Source organism: Mus caroli, unplaced genomic scaffold, assembly GCF_978045245.1.
Source record: "Mus caroli unplaced genomic scaffold, Mus_caroli_1 scaffold_17, whole genome shotgun sequence".
Classification (NCBI taxonomy): domain Eukaryota; kingdom Metazoa; phylum Chordata; class Mammalia; order Rodentia; family Muridae; genus Mus; species Mus caroli.
Window position 1 is genome coordinate 94,196,785 of NW_028227272.1, and position 20,703 is coordinate 94,217,487.

Sequence of the window (20,703 nt, forward strand, 5' to 3'; positions counted from 1 at the left end):
AATCAAAGTGGCTTGATTCAAGAGTCAAACAAATGTGTTGTGAAGAAAGTAAAAGCCATACTACCTAGCATACCATATCACCTGGGCTCCAAATGTCTCCCTGGAACTATCAATGAGTGGCCTGGGACTGGACTCTAGTGTCATACACCGGCTTTATCCTCTGTGAAACTGATGTAGAAGACTGTCTCACAATGAATATGCCGGGAGGCAGGACCCTCACCCTGCTGTTTGGCAACTGTGCAAAAGTCGGCCTCTATGTAATCACACCTGCTTTAATGTTTAATGGAAGCACCTAGTCCCAGCTTTGGGCACCCTAGGAAACACTCTGCATAAACCCTTAAAGTAGCACCTCCATTCCAGTGATGGACAGTAAATCTCAGCTACTGGCAGCTGTCCCAGTCACTATCAGAGTGGACAGGGTCAAACATAGCTGGTGTTACGATCACTGAAACACCTTCATCTGAGGCTCCTTGTGTTCTCATCCCTCCATTTGGGAGGAAGGGAAGAATTGCAAGACATTTTTCTTTAAACAAAGCTAGGATATTTTAATATCTCTGAATGGTATCTTGTAACTTTCATTAACAAGGAGTACTCAGTTCTCTCTCTCTCTCTCTCTCTCTCTCTCTCTCTCTCTCTCTCTCTCTCTCTCATACCCACACCCACACTATGAGTGTGCACGCATGTGAGTGCACACACATACACAAGTACACATATATGGTGTTTACATAAACATTTTCCTGTGTGTGTGTGTGCATAGAGTGTGTAAGAGTCCATTCATTTCAGGTGGCATCCCCTATCATTCTCCACCTTATTTTTTTGTGACAGAGTCTCTCCCGGAACCTAGAATTCACAATTTAACCAAGCTGTCTGTCCAGTGGGATCCAGGAATCCATTCTCTCTTGGTTTCCAGAGCTGTGGTTACAGATGCACCCTGCCACACCTGTTTTTTTTTTTTTTAATATCTCTGCTAAGTATTTAAATTCAGATCCTCAAGATTGCACAGGAAAGCACGTGTTTTATTGACTGAGTCACCTCTATAGCACTACCAAGGTATATTCTACATGCACTTTCATTAGCTGGTTGATTCTGGTACCCAGCGATTCTCACAATAATGTAAGCATCCTCAAGGATAGGCAGTGTCTACTCTGAAATGAAAGGCAGCATACTGTCAGCCAGGCTAAAACACATGTACACTTTGACAGGAAAAAACACAAAGACAAACCTGTTGGTATTCCAAACACTTGTCGACACTCACATTAAGCAGGGGCTGAGGGGCGTGGGAGGGTAGGGCATTGAAAAAAAAAAAAAAAAGAAAAGAAAAAAAAGAAACTCTTCCAACTGCACAAGAAGCTGAAACCTCTGGCCATCTGTTTCCTCCCCTATCTCCTAAGATTTCCCATTTTTCTTATGCATGTTCCCTTCACAAACTTCAGTATCCTCTCATTCAATGATTAGCTCACGGAGAAACAAATCCAGTTTATGAGCTTAGTAAGTGTAACTGTACCTTAAGCTGTCTTGTTACAGAAACAGAGCCAAATGATGGGGTAGGTCAGAGAACACCCCTCTCAGGGCCACCATAGACACAGGCAGATGCCAGGTATTGGCAGCAGCAAAGGGAGGGAACTCATCTAGAGTGGCGACTACACACACCTTCTGCACCATGCACCATGCAGTTCCCACCAAGTGCAGTTGCTTTTGCTTCTAGCACATTCCACATTGACTGTCTCCAAGTAATGAATACTTTCCATCTAGGGTTTACTTGTTTCTGGAGGCTTCTCCACGCTGGCCTCTGCCTAAGCAACCAGATGACATTAATATCCTGCCCTGATTACCAGGTGACAACAAGACTCCTGGAGCTTTGAAAACACAAATCCAAAATCCCCAGCAAGGGCAGGCCTGCACCAAACACGCAGAACTGGGCATTTTAAACACAGGTAGCCAGATGAAGGAAAATGCATTCTGAGTGGTTGGCACACAGGGTTAATCAAATTATAATTTAATCATCTGATCCGATGCAAATTAGCATAATCACTTGAGGAAAAGAAATAGCTGGCAGAACCCAGGCATACCTCCAGGATTCCTGTCCTTAACAATGTAAAGAGCATGAATTTGGTTTATTTTTTTAATTATGAAATGATAGCAACCAATGGGTAATGGATACAGATCACACGAGCTACGATTTCAGTAGTTGAGAAATTATAACTGCAATTAAATTGAGAATACCTTCCTTTCTCCTTCCAAGACTATTCTAGAACTCAGAGTCATGACATAAAACTGGGACGCCAAATATGAAACAGACATAGAGAGTGTATCTGGAATCCCAGACTCAGGAGGTTAAGGCAGGAGGATCGGGTGCCCAAGGTCATCCTCATTACACAGTGAACTCCAAGCAAGTATGGGACAGATGAGATGCTGCCTCGAGTTAAATAAATAATTACGTTATTGTAGCAAGGCTCTAGCCTAACGTGCAGGGTCTCGGTGCTGGCCCTAATGATAACTTAGAGAAGATCATCCTTTGTTCTCAGAAGCAGCCTGAATATCCAGGGATGCTGAGCAGTATCTCTAGCTTCTACCCGTCCATATCAACTTCCCTGTACCCATCCAGACCTATGAAAACCAAGCATTTCTAATATCCCCATGGGTGCAAAACCACTATCAGGGAAGGCCTTGGGATTAAACTAAAAACCAGAACATAAGAGCATACTTTCCTTTAAAATAACCAAGTCATGAGAATGAGTGCTGTGTTTACTCACTGCCACTCTATCCACCTCCCCGCCCCATCAAAAAACCAACCAAACAAACAAAAAAAAAAAAAAAAAAAAAACAAGGAACCCAGAATATGAGCTGCCTGGCTTCATCAAGTCTACTTTATGTCATGGATCTTCTTGAATCTCCATGCCCTGTACTTCAAAAAAAGTAGATCATTCAATGCCAGTCCCCCTTGCCCACTTGCTGATGGAGGCAGATCAGTCCTCTAGGGGTACCTGAGGGTAGTGCACAGGCTGAAGGATTATGACACATTGCTGTCAGACAGCAGGAGGACCCCAGCGAGTGAGAGAGGACAGCCATGTCTCCACTTCCCTGTAGGGGAAGTGATTACCCTGAATTTAGACAAGCATGGAGTCTGCAAAGGCCTCTGGGCTCCTCAGGAAACATTGCCATTTTCTTACCGCTCTCCCCTTGTACAAGGAAGCTCTCATGGTTTCCTCCCATAACCCAAGGAAGGAGAGTGGAAGAGACAGCCTCTCTGTAACTTGCACATGCATGGTTCTCCCTTTTAACAGATATGTCATGGGGTCACACACCTCCAGTGCCCGCCTTCTACCAGTGGGATGGGTCCTAGGGACATCCATTCACACTGGAAGGTGGTAGACGTCCCAGGAAGAATCACTGGACTCTCAGTAAACTATGTAAGAAGGATTCTCTAAGGTTTGAGTTTTAACCTGAGTCATACAGTATCTCATTTTTATATTCTTTCCAAAAAGTGTCTCCCTGTTTACAGTTACTCCTGGGTCTCTCACAAGTTATTAAGGCTGGCGATGGAGATATGTATGCCCTTTAATGAAGGAGAGATGAGAAAGGCTGACCGACTGCACTCGGAACTCCCAAAGAGAACAATGTGTGCTGTGCCATGCACACTTCAAAGCTCCTAACTGGAAAGGGCCTGGTGCTATTTTAAACAGCAACGTCTCCCACAAATTCCCTCAGAGCTTCAGACTCCTGAACATGATCTTCTCTATTAAAAAAAAAAAAATTAAGGACGCAGAGATTCAGGAGCCTATTGTTGCAGAGAACCAGGTACCGGCTGAGTCTCACAATGATGAGTAAGCAGAAATGACAAGCCTTCAGCTTGCAAAGCCTTTTGTCCAGTTCTCTGAAGCTCCAGCTAACAACAGCTGCCCTGAAGGGTCATTTCTGCCGTGACTCACAATAAAATGGCCAATGAATTAGAACATAAAACTCTTTAAAATGCCAAGAAGGGAAAGGTTATTTTTAATAACATCTAAAATAAGATCTCTGGACAAAAAAAAAAAAAAGGTGTATTTTTAAAGGTTCTGAATTTAGGCCTTTCTCCAGCACACATTTGAGTCTATTTTAGCTAAAAATCAAGGACACAGTATTTTGGAAAGATAATTCCACCACCAGTCAATGCCTTCAATTTTATCATATATGTGGCAAGGTACACAGTGAGTGGCAAGAGTCCCCTCATGTGCTGTTTTCTCTTCTCTGACAACATAGTGGATGGTTCATGCATTGGACAGTAGATGCAGTTAACTTGGTCACTCGTCTATAAGAAAGAAGTAGACACCAAGAAATTTCAATAGCAAAAAATGACCCCAAGTTCCTGCTATCTTGCTTTGCAATAAGCTTGTGCACAGACACTGGGCTACAGGCACAGGCAACATTCCTTGGGCTGCCTAGAAGCATCATCTCTAATTACAAGTGCATCCATTTCCCTACCTGGTCTCTTCCAACCTGGGTGATCATCTAGCTTGTTCAATATGGCAACCTAAATGGCCTGCTACTGTCAATCTCTTGCCTAGAAAAAAAAATGTGTCTATCTTTAGGCTCCAAGGGGCTTCTATGCTAGGCTTCCAGTTGCTAATAAAAAAGGAGTCAGGGTAATACAGCTGGGTCAAGTCCACCAGCAAAGCTTCTGCCAGCAATAAAACAAAACATCAAATATACTAAAGAAAGAATTGTATAGATCAAAGGGATTAATCAATCCATAGAAAAGGGACAGGTAGAGAGATGACAGATATATGGATGGATGATTTATAGATAGATAGATAGATAGATAGATAGATGATAGAAAGATAGATAGATAGATAGATAGATAGATAGATAGATGGATAGATAATAGGTACAGAGACAATAGATGACAGATATAACGATGGATGATAGATGAATAACTGAATAGATGGATAGATAGATAATAGATAAGCAGGCAGAAAGATTATTGATAATAAATGAATGATAAATAAAAAATAGGTGGTAGATAAATGATAGACAATGACCAAAAAATGACAGATAAATAGATAGACAATAGGTAATAGATAATAGGTTAATATATGAGAGATGATGATAGGTAGATGATAGGTGATTGATAGTTAAAAGCTAGGCGACAGACAATGATATAAAGATAAATGATAGTAGAATATGATAGCTAGACAAATATACTCTATATTATAGATAAATAGATCAATAGCACATAATGGATAAATGATAGGCAGCTGGATAATAAATAGATGATAGACAATGACAGACAGAAATATGAATAATATATGGGCAGATGATGTGTAGACAGATGATTGATAACAGATGACAGATGACTGATGGTTGATAGTAATGGATCAGCGATAGATAACGGATAGATAGTAGACAATGATAGACAAATGAACGACAATTCTCAAGCTTCTGTCCTTCACATTAGGAGTGATTCTAGAGAGATCACATTTCCTCAGAGTCTTTTCCAACATCTACTGGTATCTATGTAGAGTTGATGAAACCCTAACCCTTCACATACATTACATCGTGATCTAGTGAATCACTACCCATGCCAAGCAGCACACCAGTGCATTGCAGTGCACTGGAAAACACTTGGATAGCTTTCTAACCAACATCTGTTATCCCCACCTCAATCAGAAACCAGGCAAACTCTTCTCTAGTACGCATTTTAGCAAAGGTGTGCAGTGAGCCACTTAGATCAAAACATCCAGAGGCATACATTCCCTAGATGACAGGATCACACTCTCTAGGGAAGGAACTTGGCCAGTGTATAAGAAACTATATCATCTATAACTTGAGGTGCCCCCCAGGGGGTGGAGAAAAACAACAAAGTGCTGATCAAAAGCAGAAACACGGGGTCTTTCCAACTTACAGACTCTCATCCCTGAGATTTCCAAGGAAAATCTCATAGGAAACCTCCTGTCTTCTCCTCTCTCCCTGGTCTACCTACACAGGTAACCTGGACCTTACCTGGGAAATCCAGAGAAGGGAACAAACATTCACTAAAGTCCAGCTGAAGGTGAATGTAGACTATTGTTTATTGTTCCTCCTTTTCCACAGTCCTCTTACCTGGCAACAGGGACAGAGGAGTTTGTAGCTATGGACCTAATATGTTAGTCTCTTTCTCCATAGCCTCACTCTCCATTGCTGGTTATTCCTCTCAACTTCTACTTCCATTTTCTCTGAGCATCTTATACTACTAAAGCCTATAGAACATTCTAGCCTATCCCTCCCACCCTTGAGTATGGCGTGGCATAGGTGTTTGGGGTGAAGGGAGGGGATGTGGGACTTCTTGTGACTAGGCATACCAATGGGGTGTGGCTCTGCTGTGAGATCCCAGAGGGCAAATGAACCAACCCCCAAGCAAAGCATAGTACCTTAACCAAGATCAAGATCACCTCTAGGTCAGTATTTTCCTTCCCAAATTATTCCATAGAGTTTGAATCAAGACTATTCTAAACAGTAGCCAACCAAGTTTTTGCATACATGCACTTATGTAACTCCCGTATCACTCAAGGTCTGCTGTCCTGTCATGGTACCAGACAGACTGCCAATTTAACCACCCTGTGGAAGGAGATTCTCAGACCTTTGAAAGCACTTTGTGTCTCCTGTATTTCCCTTTCACTAGACAAAGAAGTAAATGAATGTGTCTCTTTGCTAGAACTAACCATGGCACTCTATCTTCACTTCCTATTGTTGTGATGAAATGCCTTTACAACAACCTTAAGAGAGAAAGGGTTGGGACTAGAGTGGTGGCCCTTAAGAGCACTGGCTGCTCTTGCAGAACACCCACAGGGCAGCTCACAACTGTTGATAGGAATGTGACCTGCTCTCCACAGACACCATGTGTATGGTGTGCATGTGTACGCTCTGGCAAATACTCTTAAAGTAAAAATAAATATTTTTATAAAGAGAGAAGAGGTTTTTATTCAGCTTGCAATTCCGGATTACAATCCATCATTTCTGAGAGGTCATGGCAGGGATGTTGAGCCAGCTACTCACATCCACAGTCCAGAGCAGAGAGAGCATGCATGCTAACTGCTCAGCTCGACTTCTCCACTCAGTCAAAGACTCAGATTTGGGAAAGGTAGTGTTCACACAGGGCCCAGAATCCCCACATTAATTAACATAATCAAGACAATCTCCCTCAGACATGCCCACAGGGCAGCCCGATCTAGACAGTTCTCATTAAAACTCTCTTCTATGTGATTCTGGATTGTGTGTCAAGTTGACAAAACTAACCAGTACCCACATTTTAGGCACTTCCTTTTCATTAGCAAAGAAAGAGATGAATTAAATTTACAGGAGTGAACCCAGTAAGAGGTTAGACCTGGAGAAGGAGCGTCTCTGCATGCTATGCAGCTGCCTACTTTGCCAGAATCCCCAGTTGTTGGGTCTCCATTCCTTCCTCAATTCTCAAAAATCAAATATCACAGCATTGCTACATACATGTAGCCCAGCTCCTACACATCACTTATTAAAAAATGCTCTGCAGCCGATATTAAGAAATAAACACTGTAATTAACCAGCCTGGGATTTGGGGTTTTCAGTATCCTAGGGGAACCCTAGATCAACTCACACCACAGCAGGGTGACTATGGAGAAAAGAAACGAATCTGGAGTTTCCTCAGGAGAAATATGTTTACTTAATATGCAGTCTCCACAATATTGCTCGAGGAACAGGCTATGTTCACAGGACGCAGTGGCCCCCTCACCTCCATCTGCCTCTATGTTAGAATAAAATCAGAGACATTTTCCCATAGTAACACTAACCCTGCAGAGAATCAAAGCTTCAGACACTCAATACAAGCAGGAATCAAAGGCATGAGTCTCCACCACTAAAGGAGTTCACCTCACTGGCGTGAGCCATCCACACTGGATGCAACCCCAGGTAAAACCTGACCATCACGACGACCCATGGGTGATGAAAGGGAGTGACAGCACGATGTTGTTTCTTTGCAGGAGCATCTGGTGTGGAAGAGTTCAGAGATCTGATGAACCGACGACTGACTAAATGGCAAGGAACACAGGTGGATTGTTTACATTCTGCACAAAACCAGGAAAAAAGGCTGTTTTCTGTTTCTCCATTAAGATTAAAAGAGTCAAGGGTGGCAGGAGACAAAATCAGCAATCACTCTGTCTCTCCTGCCTCTCCGATACGTGTTCTTCACAGCCCAGGGAGACTGGACTCTGTAAAGTTACCAGGTTACTGTGCGTGTGTGCGTGCATGCGTGCATGCGTACGTGCGTACGTGCATACGTGCTTCTGTGGGTGCCAGAGGACAAAGGATTACCTTAGGTTTCATCCTTAGGAATGCATCCACCTCCTTTGAACATGGAGCTCACCAATTACAAGCGTGCATCCCTGTACCTAGCATTTTCATGGTTGGGGGTCAGGGGGCGGTGAACTCAGGTCCTCAAGCTTGCAAATGTGGGTTATACTGGCAACCATCTCCCCAACACCATATTCTTGTACATACTTAACTTGGTCATACTTAAGGGACTGAGAAGACAGTATGCTTAGTGAAATAAGCCAGGCACTGAAGGGAATGCATGGAATATAAAATTAAAAATGGACTCTTGTATCTAAGAGGTGTGTTCCTTTCCCCTTGCCCAATAACATTTATGTCAGTTACATGGCCTGTAGCTGTGTCTCCTGCCCTATCAAGTCTGTCCAATTAGAAGTGTGTGCATATCAATTTAAATCTCCGGAATTTAATAACAGGTTAGCAAAGAGGACCCTGTGACAATAACAAGATCCTCAGTGTAAATCCTTTCTCTCTCTCTCTCTCTCTCTCTCTCTCTCTCTCTCTCTCTCTCTCTCTCTCTCTCTCTCTCTCTCTCTCTCTGTAATTGCTGTTCTCTAGAAGCTTGCGTTGATTCCATCCCCATGGTGTTCTGCTGTGGAGTCTCTAGGGGAGACCATGCTTATTGTGGCATAAATATTAGTGGCAGCACCACAGAGACCATGTCCTCCCTGAGCCTCCAGGCTCCAGCTCAGACTCACTTGAGTTTGTTCTCAAGCCTAGGGAGGATGTAACAGGAATTGAACTGCCAGAATATTCCATAGAGCCAGGCACATGTTCTGAATATTTTCATAAGGGTGATTCGCTTTGTCTCTTTGACAAAGTTCAGTATGGAGCCAGGAACACAGGGGAGTTTAGAGTGGAGGAAATCCTTCAGTTTCTATATCTTTCGGGTTCTTTGCCCCTGCATTTCAAACTGGCTTTCTATAAATAGGACTGCTTGCTCACTCTTAAATCTTACTCACTGTCTTCTGAAGGAAAAAAAAAAAACTTAAATAGGGATATAGGCAAGATTAATCAATCCCTGTCACTCCATCTCCCTCTGTCAACTCTTATCTTGTCAGACACCTATTCAGCTGGATCCATCCTTTCTCTAGTAAGTGGACATAACTAAATATTATGTAAATATTTATATATTTACATAATCTAAGAGAGTTAATCACCCTTGTTGATCAACACAGAATAAATTGCTGATCTCCAAAAATCAAAAGAAGTAGACTATATTCTTTACAACATTAGATCCTTGTATGTAACACTGGTATTTTTAACAACGATTAAAATATAATCTTCCCATGTTACTCTGATGAAATACCAAGTTTATATTCAACTCTGCTGCAAAATAAAATATCGACAAGAGACCTGCAGCCATTTGAGACTTATGAAAATAGGAGCAAGACTTTATAGACATGATTAAGGCTTTAAAACTAAAAGGCTCGAGGTTTGTTTGTTTGTTTGTTTGTTTATTTTTATTCTCAGGAGTTGTTGGGAAGCTTGAATGTCAGATTGGGAGAACTTAAATCTTGTCGATGGAGAACAAGGGTTCCCAGGCCTAGATAAAGTCACTGGTTGAGACACCAGCCCCACTGCATCCCAAGAAGGGTACCTGGGGATATCAGAACAGGCTGTGTCTCCAAGAGAAAGTCCCACCACATTCCACATGTGAGCGAGTCACTTTTGTAAGACAGCACACCCCACAGTCATTTGTAAAGCACAAATGCTTCTCTAGCCAGAGGCCAGCTGCCTGTCAGAAAGCAGAGGCAGGCTGAGGGAAGCTGCCAGATGCTCACCCACCCTTTTTATGCAGCTGAGGCAGAGGTTGGAGGGAAGAGAGCAAACTGGGTGAAGAACCCAGGGTGGGAAGGAAGCTAGAAAGAAGCCTTTGAGCGGAGAGAGGAGGAAAGACTTGAATGGGGTGGAAGGCTATGCCTCAGTTTACTCTCTCACTCATTTATTTCCACCCGGACTTAAACTCTGCTTCGTGCAAAGGACACACTTGGTCACAGTAGACATTTCTGCCCATGCATGGTAGCATGCATCTATTGAGACTGACTCACTTCTCAGGTAACCCTCAAATTGACAAGCTATAGATTTCCCTGAAGCCATCAGAACACAGGGTTTTAGGAAGGATAATGGAGGCTGAACCTGGCCCTCTGAGCATCTGGGCAGAAGCTGTCTGGCCTTTGAACTAACGTCAGGGATCTGCCCTTCCCATTGGCTCTTCGTTCCTGCAGCCCAGGTGGAGAGCTTGCTGCCTGCAGAAGGCACTCTGATGCTCCCCTCAGAATTCATAGCAGCATCATACACCACAGGGCTGCCGGAATCTTCATTCTCGCCAAGCGTATAGCAAAGGAAATACAACTTTGAATTAGCTTAGGTTTTCAAAACATTAAGGAACGTGAATATAGTTGGGGGGGGGGCGACAGAGGTGAGCTGAGAATTTCTGCACCTAGATCCTCAGAATATGAAGAGTTAAAGCTGACCCAGAGGAACAGGTGCTGCCCGATTTGCCTGGCGTGGGTGTGGGGGCGCGGCTCCAGACCCCCAGAGCCTTGCAGCCACAGCTGCAGGAGATTGACGGACTGCGGACAAGCAGCAAGCCAGCATAGCCCCTGTCACCAGCAGCAGAGGAGAGGCCCCGCGGCTCCTGGAATGACATTGGAAGGTCAGCCAATCAGGCAAGGAGCTGCCCCCTCCAAGATGCACGCGCCACCCCTGGGCTCTCTGGGCAGTGTGCAAGGGAGGAACCAAAGCACCTCTCTGTGAACTATGGGCTCCCGACACCACCCTTCCCTCTGTGCATCTTCCGGGATTGGAGACATTGCTGCAAGCTGCGTCCTTCTTTGTATAAATGAAAACAAAGGCTGCAGACCATCTCTGACCTGCCAAACCCTGTACATAATCGCTATGTAAACCTCCACCTCCAGAGCTATAGAGTCTGGGCGCAATGAACTTGAGGGACACTGGGGAGGCGGCGTCTCAGGAAAGCCCTATACAAGTGTGTGGAGCGTCCTCGGAGGCGGAGGTTTGCCTGCTCTGTTGAGAGCTTGCTGCAGGAGTCTGGCGAGGTTTGCCGCCCACTAGTGTCCTATGGCGGGGACACAATTGACATGCAGGTAGCAGCAGCTCCGTGTCTCCCAGGCTCACAGTGCCTGCCACCTAGGTCCAGCATGCACCTGAGTGCCATGGCCAAGAAAATGCCCATCGTATGCCTGGGTAGCCCCAGGGCACCTACCTAGCTTAGGTGAGCCTCACTAAAAAGCCAGATAAATGGGAGGGTTCATTCTAAAACGCCCCCAATGTCCAGCCTATTGCCATGTTAATTATGCTTAACCACATTCATAATCAAGACTTTGTAAATACAGGAAATGGGGAAAGCCATTACTTTATTTTAAAACAACAAAAGACATACATACACTCCCATTTCCCACAGTGCTCATAGATCTTAAGACAGCCCCTCCCCCTTGACATCAAGTTCCTATGGCACTGAGCTGACTCCTGCTGAGCCTTAGCCCCCCTTCCTTGTTTACTCCAGACACATCCATGATAAAATATTTTGTCAGCTATGTGGACATTCAGGCCTCAGGGATTTAAATGGGAAGATTTTATTTATTTATTTAGGCAAAAATTGCATTCCCCCTCCCCCAGTAACACACTGTATGTATGGTGCAGAATATACCCTGTGACTTGCTGAGTATCCCAGACAGCAGGAAACCTTTGGTGACACCCAAGTGGCAAGGAGGGTAGTGAAGGAGAGGAGGCAGATTCGCTGGCATTTATTAAAGGTCTGCCTGGCATTTTGTTTGCCTACAGAAGGCATCTTATAGGGGCATGCAGCTTCTGTGCAAAGCCTAGAAATTTTAGATGAACTCTGAAATTATCAGAAATAATCTCCATCCTCTTTATAAATATAAGAGAGAGATAATTTTTTTCTGATATATTTCTGTGGAAACTAAAATTTAAAATACTACTTTAAAGTCTTCAAGATGCACCAGTATTTATTAAAAAAAAAAAAACTGCTTCTGTGACTGAATAAAATACTGGGTATCAGGCCTGTAATGTCCTATCATGTGATCTGCAGAGTCCCAAAGGTGCTGCACACCCAGCTTGTCCTTGATAATCTCTCCACCATCACTCCACCCTCTTCTACCACAGCTAGTGAGCCTCCGGGAGCCTGAGAGCACAATGCAGTGAAGCTCAAGATTTCATGGCCAAAGAAAAGTCAATGTCAAAGGTGTGTGTAGAGCAGTGCCAGGATGTAGCCATCACACAGACGATATAAACCTGCAACCTGTCCCCCATTCTGACTATTAGGAGGCCATCTCTGCTTTTGTCAGGAGTGTTACACTAGAAAGCACTCACTGGGGTTAAAAATCAAGAGACCCTGTACAGAGAACTGCTGCAGCCGGGTGTGCATGCTGAGTACACAGGCAGCCGCATGTGTCTGCACACACGTGTGCCTCTAAAGCTGTCCTGTGAATATTCCCAGGGTGTCAGAGGTAACATCAGCTACCTCACAGGCTCCCTGCACCTTCTCAGGTGAGGTCACTCACAAGCTTTTAACCCATGCAGGCACTGCTCTCTTGCTTCTGGTCTTTGCCCCAAATACTCTCTGCAGCCTGCCCAGCAAGGGTGCTTTAAGAAGCAAACATGCCCCTCATTACTTGCTTTCTACTGTTCAGACGAAGACAGACTGTCTGAAACACAGACTGGACATTTCTGCTTCTTACCCAAATATCCAATTGCATAATATTTTACAGATGAAAAAGAAAAAATGGCTGTAATGGGCATTTTAGTGTTTGAGGCCTAGCAACCAGTGTGGTTCTTACCACACATTTGGGTATTTTTTCAAAATGAACATAGGCCAAAATATTGCAATTGCTGACCAAAAATTTAAAAAAGACTCCATTCATATTAGATAGGTAGTATTTAGTTTCATATTTTTGAAATATATTCTGGCCAAAGGCAGCATTTTAAATCAGGTTCATATATGTGTGTGTGTGTGTATGTATGTATATATATATATATATATATATATATATATATATATATATTTTGCATAGTATGTCTTAAACACCATCCTTGGAAAATCCAAAAATCTACACACACACACACACACACACACACACACACACACACACACACACACACATACACACCAATGTAAAAGCCCAAACCTCTGGAGTCAGGCTTTTTTTACATGCTTGCTCATATAGAGAAAGGGCCATTTTTACATAAGGCGGCTCCCTGGCCTTCAGCTGATGGGGTCAGATCAACTTGCCTATGCATTTTACTGCAACAATAACTGATTCTCTCAACAGATGTTAAAAGTCTTGCAAATAATTCTTGCATGACTTTACCCAGGTGCACATGAACAATCTTTGCATATATTTTCCATGTGGTTGATTTCACTCCATTTGAACACTGCACAAAATTCTTTATATAGTAATTTTTAGTTATGAAATGCTGATTTAAAAAATCATAGACATTTATAGCATCTCTGTATCAGAGACTATCATAATTTCTTCTGTACCATGCTCAGCATATATATATCTCACACTGAAAAAAAAAAAATAGATGCTGGTTGGCTGACAAGCAGAACAGCCTGGCTTACCATCCTGAATTACCTATTTCTCCCCAGAGTGGAAATCTCCTTTCATTCAATAGCTCGGGCCTTTGCCAGGAGTCCAGATATGTCATCCTGACAGGAAAGACAAGGTGTATTGGCTTTGGAACACATCTGTGAACATCTGGGCCTTTTCTGTGCTTTCCCATTAAAGCAGCAAGCAGCAGGGGCTGCTCTCAAGACTTGATTGCTTCCTCAGAAGCACAAATGTCCCCCTAGGTGAATCCCCTGGAGGAGGCAGGCCAGGGTTAGTGCCCTCTGGGGAGAGGGGGTGTCTTGTCAGAACTTGTTGAAATTTTTCCCCCTGGGAGGAAATCTCAAGAGGGAAAACTGTCACTTTGCTTTCGGTTATATTAAAGAGCAAAAGACAGGTTTTGTGTGAATTTGGGGGCACCTTCTTCATTTGGCTCCATCTTTCCTTAGTCATTTTTTTAAAAGCCTGGGAAATATCATGTCCTTCCTTTGGCTGTGGGTTAGCTGTCCTCTAAGTCTGCAAAGAAAATACAGCCAGTGCTTACAGCGTCCCTGGGTATCTTCCAGAAAAATCTTAACAGCCTCCCCTTGGGTTCTCCCTCTCCTGTTTTCTTGTAAAGACCAGATATATTCATTCTCTCATATTCACATTCTCTCTCGCTCACTTGCTCTCTCTCTCTCTCTCTCTCTCTCTCTCTCTCATAATGGTTTAATTTTAACTGTCAGCAGGTTATACGTTTTATGCAGATGTTCCACATTTAAGATGGGTATTGAAGCCCTGGATGCTTCCAAGCGGTACCAAATGATGACAGTTCCCTCTCTTTGCCACAGGAGAGAAAGCCATTCATACATGTAAGTTCATATTTACACTGTGACAGGCAGCCTAAGGTGCAGACACACTTACTAATTGGGTCTGACTCCATCAAAAGCGATAGATTCTAAACATCAGGAAGAAAGCATCTCAATAGGCTATACTGAGCTGCGCATGAGGGGGAAACACTATGTACAACATTCACCAATTTCACTTTTATAAGTATACAGGTGATTTTTTTAAAATTTTGTCAACATTACAGATGATGTAATGCCTAGCAGTGCATATTTTTACATACACTACTGCGAGGAACATGTAGTGTCCAGGGGACGAGGGGGAATCAGACAGACGCATCTTTCCCACAGCCTTCAAGGATAAACTGTAGCAGAATTAAAGCGGAGGCTTTAAGGCTCAAGAGTGCAGAACCTGAGGGTTACTGTCTTCATTGACCCCTGCACCTGCCTACGCTCCTAACGCCATGTCCTTTTCTGGTTATGATATTCAAAGTGGCAATGATCATCTCCCCTCTCTTCTTCCCAAACCTGCCTGGCTCTGATGAGGTAGCTGTCTAGCTCTGGAGTTAGGCTTTGAGCTGGCACTTGGCTAGCTAGCTAGGTAGGCTGCTTCCAAGGATTGCAGAGCGATGCCTACCCGGCCTCCTATCAGTATCGCCTAACCTCTCCAAAGCAATGCAAATATATTTTTTAAATAAATAAATAAACGCATGCACGAACATTCCAACCCGGATAGGAAAGGAAAGGGAAAAGACTTCACCCATGCATTCAACCCCCTACACCGCACCCATCCCCCGGGCCCCTTCCCAGACAGGAATCAGCACAGACCGCAAGGCTCACCATTCGCGAAGCTCTGGAACAAGGAGAGAGCCAGTATCCACATGCCCCTGCTGCTGCCCGGCCTCCCGCGAGCCAGCGAGCCAGCGAGCGAGCCACGCGCCGGCCTCGCCCCCCGCGCTGCGCTGCGCTCCGCCGCGCCCGGCCCGGCTCCGCTTGCCGCCCGCCACCTGCCCGGGGGCCGCCCAGCCGCCCAGCCGCTCTCCCCGCTTGCTGCGCCCCCGCACACCTGCTCCCGGGCGCCGCGCCCCGCGCCGCGGACACAGCCCAGGTGCGCCGTGCGCTCGGCTCGGCTCAGCGGGCCGCGGGCAGCCAGGCGCGGGCGCACAGCCGCAGCCGCGGGCGCGAGCTCATGCCGGGCGCCCCCCGATGCGCAGCGCGGCCAGGCGGCGGCCTCCCGGGCGCCGGCCTCACCCTCCGCAGCCAGGCAGCAGGCGCGCGGCCAGGCTCATCCTGCTGCGGCGGCCTCGGGCGCCGGGTCCCCTGTGCTGCCCTTCCCTGCCTGAGCCCGGCGGGCCGCGCGCGGAGGCGAGCGGGGACCCCTCCCCTGCTCTGGCCGCTGGGGCGCTCTGCAGTCTTAAAGCAGCAGCAGAGGAGTGCGGCGGATCACGCAGTCGGCGGGACCCAGGGCTCAGAGGCTCAGAGGCTCAGAGACGCGTCCCCACACAGCCCATCTCGTGTAGCTCTGTTCTTGCAGGTTGTTAATGAGATGCGGCCGGGGGCTGACCACTCCGGAAGGGTGCCAGCTAGGCAGAGGTGACCGCGAGGCGTTAGCAGTTTTGATGCGATGTGCAGCAGGATTCGGAGTCCGTATTGACTCCCTGAAAAGTCTAGTCCATCTGCCTAGAGGGAAATGCTGCCTTGGAGTCCTCGCGGCTCCTGGGAAGAGCTCTCTGACTTCACTGGCTGATTTTTAATTATCTTGAATACATACTAGGGTGCAAACATGAGCGATTCTAATTTTGATCTCTGAGTGGTGTATAAAAACTGATTAAAATAGCTGATAGTGCGTACTGAGTCCCAACATGCAACCCCTGTCTTGGCACAGCAGACCATGGCCTAAATGGGTCTCCAGAAAGATCTTGAAGTAATGATACTATTTCAACAAAGGCCCTTCACAAAGCACATATCCGTATCTGGCACTTTACAAAATAATGACCCACAGGGTCAGAATGTGCCCTGATTTAAAGTCTAACACTGAATGCACACGGCCAGGACTATGGACTGGGAAAGCTTTGAGGGAAGGCAAGAGGGGACCATTTCATGGGAAATGGAGATAGTTTCGCAGATTATCAGGCATCTTCTGCCTGAACTACATGTGCCCTTACAGATTAGGCACCCCTAAAACGGCTCACAGAATAGCCCAGAAAAGCAAATGTTGAGGCAGAAATAAAATGGTGCTTTACCAGGGCTGGGCACAAGATGGCCAGGCCCTGTGTTAGGAAGGGTCAGCTGAGCCCTGACGCCGCACTGGCTGCCATTGCTCTGCAGCTGTAGGTGGTCACGTGCTGCCGCCCACTCAGGCTGCGCCTCCAGCTCTGCCAGCTACACACGAACCCCAGTGTCCTCTGCCTTTGCATGCAAAGGGTGTTTGTTCACTCCCTGTTCCTCAAAGCTGTGCTCCCTGGCAGGCAGTGGGCCTGATTTCCCTCCCTGCGTCCCTGTTCTTTTAGGGCACAATTCTTCAGGTACTCCAACCATCTTAAGGCTCAGCTGGGGCTTGGTAGCCAAGCACTCAAGACCACGCTGAGGCAGACAGCTTGGAGTCAAACCACTACCTCCACTTACCAGTTCTAGGCATACGTGTATGTCTCATGAGTGTTCCTGCCCTGGCATACAGAATGAAATCATCAGCACTTCTAACTATAATGGTTGCGGTGTTCTGCAGCCTAGGCCTAGTGCCTGGTTACCATGGCCAGTGGTGGCTAAGGTTCTATATAGCTAGGCTAGCTATATAAATTTGGGGATCTGGTATAAAGTAAAAATAAAGAGCTCCTTTTGCAAAAAGAAGGAAATACACCATTTAAAATATCCTAGTAGAAAATTTGTCCTTTCCTTTGCAGTCTTTTCTGTCTCTTCCATGGTGTCTGTCACTCTCTGTTTACTGTTTCAATCTGTTGGGAATAGCTGGGAAGGGCACAGTTGCACACAGATGCCAAGCTGTTACAAAGTAACCTATGGCCACACAAGTGGCCCACATCTGTTGCCTTACTTCCCTGTCTTCCGCCTGGCTCATGTACTGGGCATAGCCATGATGGGGAATGGAAAACTCTTTCCCATTCCCTAGGGATTACAGTTCCAGGGTATCAGGAGATACCCAAGTGATTACACATCCACACTGGAAAGCTGTTCCCAGTGCCTGGTTCATTGTGGGCCAGAGGCGTGAATGGCTTGTAGGACACGCATGACGATGCCACTCTGGAGTAGGACAGTCAATGCCAAGCCCCACTCTGGGTGCCTCACTAAATGATCCAGTTACTCACATCCAGATCTCCATCAAGGACAGAGAGGAATGGTGGACCACCCACTGAAAAGAACACAACCGCCAGAAGGTCACAGACCCATAATGATAGAGACTGGTCAAGACCTGGAGATTGTGTAAGGGAGTTGAGGGGGGGATGTTGTGTTCATATTTTTTGTTTTTCATACTTCTGTCTTGCTATGATAAAAAAAAAAAAAGAAACTCAAGGGAGAAAAGGGTTTATTTCAGTTCACAGTTCAGGGAACAGAGTCTGACCTTGTAGGGAAGTCACAGTACAGAAGCAGATCACACTGCACTTGCTGCAGTCAAGAAGTAGAGAGTGCTGAGTGACTATACTCAACTCACTTCCTTTTTATACAAGCTGGGTTCCTAGCCTAGGGAATGATGGCACCCATAGTATACCTTCTTCCCATCTTAACCTAATCAAGGTGATCTTCCACAGCACTGCCAGGTGCCCATCTCTCAGGTGACAATTGAGGTTAACCTTCACAGAGGACCAGCCCAGAGCCCTGCCAAAGAGGAGCTTATGGACAGTGCCATGATTGTTAATTGCTGTAGGAGGGCCCAGACCACTGTGGGCAGCACCATCCTTAGGCAGGTGCCCCTGAGTTGTGTAAGAAAGCTAGGTGTGAAGAAAGATTGGCAAAATCCTGTGAATAAACCAGTAAGCTGTGTTCCTCCAGAGTTTCTGCCTTCAAGTCCCTTCCCCAAATCCCTTCAGTGATGGACTGACCTGGAAGTATAAGCTAAAATAAACCCCTTCCTCCCTTAAGTTGCTTTTGGGCAGAGTGTTTTATTTCACAGTGAAAGTGCCACATCTAAGCTAATTACATCTGCAACCTGTGATGACACTACTACCAAATAAGGTTGTGTGTGAGGCACTGTGAAGGATTTTATCTACTAATGGGCAAGAAAGGTTCACAGTTTAACTGTAAGACTTGGGTGCCTTAAAGCAGGGGTCAGAGGCCTGGGAAGATGTCCTGAAGCATGCATGAAGACACCAGCCCTCATTTACACTGAGTGTTCTAAAATCCAGCCCTAGGGATACAACCTGTGACCTTAGGATTTGGAAGGCAGAGGCAGAGGGATGGTAAGTTTGGGGTCGCCTGGATGACAAAGAAAGACTGCCTCAAACCAACAAGTAACAGCAGAAGTCACTGCCCCAAGCAGGTACACCCCAAACTAGAAGTACAAGCTCAGATTTCCTCTCTCATTCTCAGTTTCTAGTCATAGAAAATGGGGTCAGGGTGGCTATTCTTCTCATCTTAGATGACTACTGAGGTGACTGGAGGAGACTGGCCCAGCTGCACCTACAATGAGCATGGACAAGAGTCTTGTCTAAAGGGTGTGTTCAGCTTAAATTGAAGCCAGTCACTGCCATATATCCAGCTTCAGCTACAAAGAGCAGAGACAGCCAAGGATGTAGCAGTAGCCCTCCTATTCCTTCCTCGTGGCTGCCAGAATCCTCAACAGGGACATGGGGATGGGTCTGTTAACCTCAGCCAGTGTAATGGTTCCCAGGAGTTTGGAGGTGCGTAGGACAGGCTGGGAAGGGTGCAAGGGACCCTCTGGATCATCTGGGCTGTCCTCTATCTGAATGTGGAGTACATAAGGATTATATGCACATGTAAATTCATCAGTCTATACATACAGGGTTGGCATTTCCTATACACTTCAACTCCTTGTAAAGAACCCAAGAAGAGAGCCAAGTCAGTCTCTTCAAATCTCCTAGTTTAATGGAGAATTTGAATAATAATTAAAGTTTCCTGAAATTGACTATATCATTAAAATTGACATATTCAGTTAAATGTGTAGGTACATTGTGCATATATGTTTGTGTGGTGTGTGTATGTGTGTGGGGGGGGGGAGAGAGATCCTTGGGGGCATAGGTCTGTGAGCTATATGTTTCATAATTTTTATTGATTTGATTTACATTTTCCTGCTCACACTTCTACACAGAGTCCTTAATAGATGTATTTCTCCCTTGGTCTTCCAGATCGAATGGAGAAGAGAAAAACATGTCTTTCGTTCTGGACTCTCAACATCTGGGGAAGAGCTAGGATGGACTTAAGGCAGAAGAATGAGGAAGCAGTCTAGGGGTCAATGGGAGGCTCCTGTGTCCCCAGCCCCAACTGGGCTGCATGATTTCATGCACTTGGTCAAACATAGCAGAGGAGGCATGGTGGTTTGAATGAGAGATGTCCCACACAGGCTTTGATCTGAGCACTTGGTGTTGGTAGTGCTGTTTGGGGTGGTTAGGTAAACCTCAGGGGGTAGAACTTTGCTGGGGGTGGGTGTATGCCACTGTGTGTGTGAGAGAGAGGGAGGTTATAGTTTCATCCTACTTCCTGCCTCTCTCCACCCCCCCTCTTTCTCTCTGTTCCCAGTCATCCCTTTTCCTTAAGTTGATTTTGTCAGAGTATTATATTACAGCACAGAAAAGTAAACAACACAAAAGAGTGGAACAGGAACTCATTCAGGCATACCGTCACTTCTAGATAGAGAGGAATTGGGATTTCAAAGCACTCAGAAGGGTGAGTGAGGGGCCTGTGTCCTGATAGGTGTGCCATGGGCCTTGGCCATAGCAAATGTGACCAAGACTGTGCAATCAGACCCTGGCATGTATCTTTTCTGGTTCGCCTATTCAGAT

The 20,703-nt window shown here is 45.5% G+C and overlaps 1 protein-coding gene across 2 annotated transcripts in view; it reads right to left on the reverse strand.

Moving 5' to 3' along the window:
* The window catches only part of Dscam (DS cell adhesion molecule), a 580,573-nt gene extending 564,768 nt beyond the window's left edge, over window positions 1–15,805 (reverse strand). For both annotated transcript variants that reach the window (XM_085832094.1, XM_021184771.3), the window contains exon 1: window positions 15,575–15,805. In XM_085832094.1, coding sequence (XP_085688220.1) covers window positions 15,575–15,617 — 43 coding nt within the window. In that variant the 5' untranslated portion in view covers window positions 15,618–15,805. The remainder of the gene's footprint in view (window positions 1–15,574) is intronic.
* Between the last annotated feature and the right edge of the window lie 4,898 nt (window positions 15,806–20,703).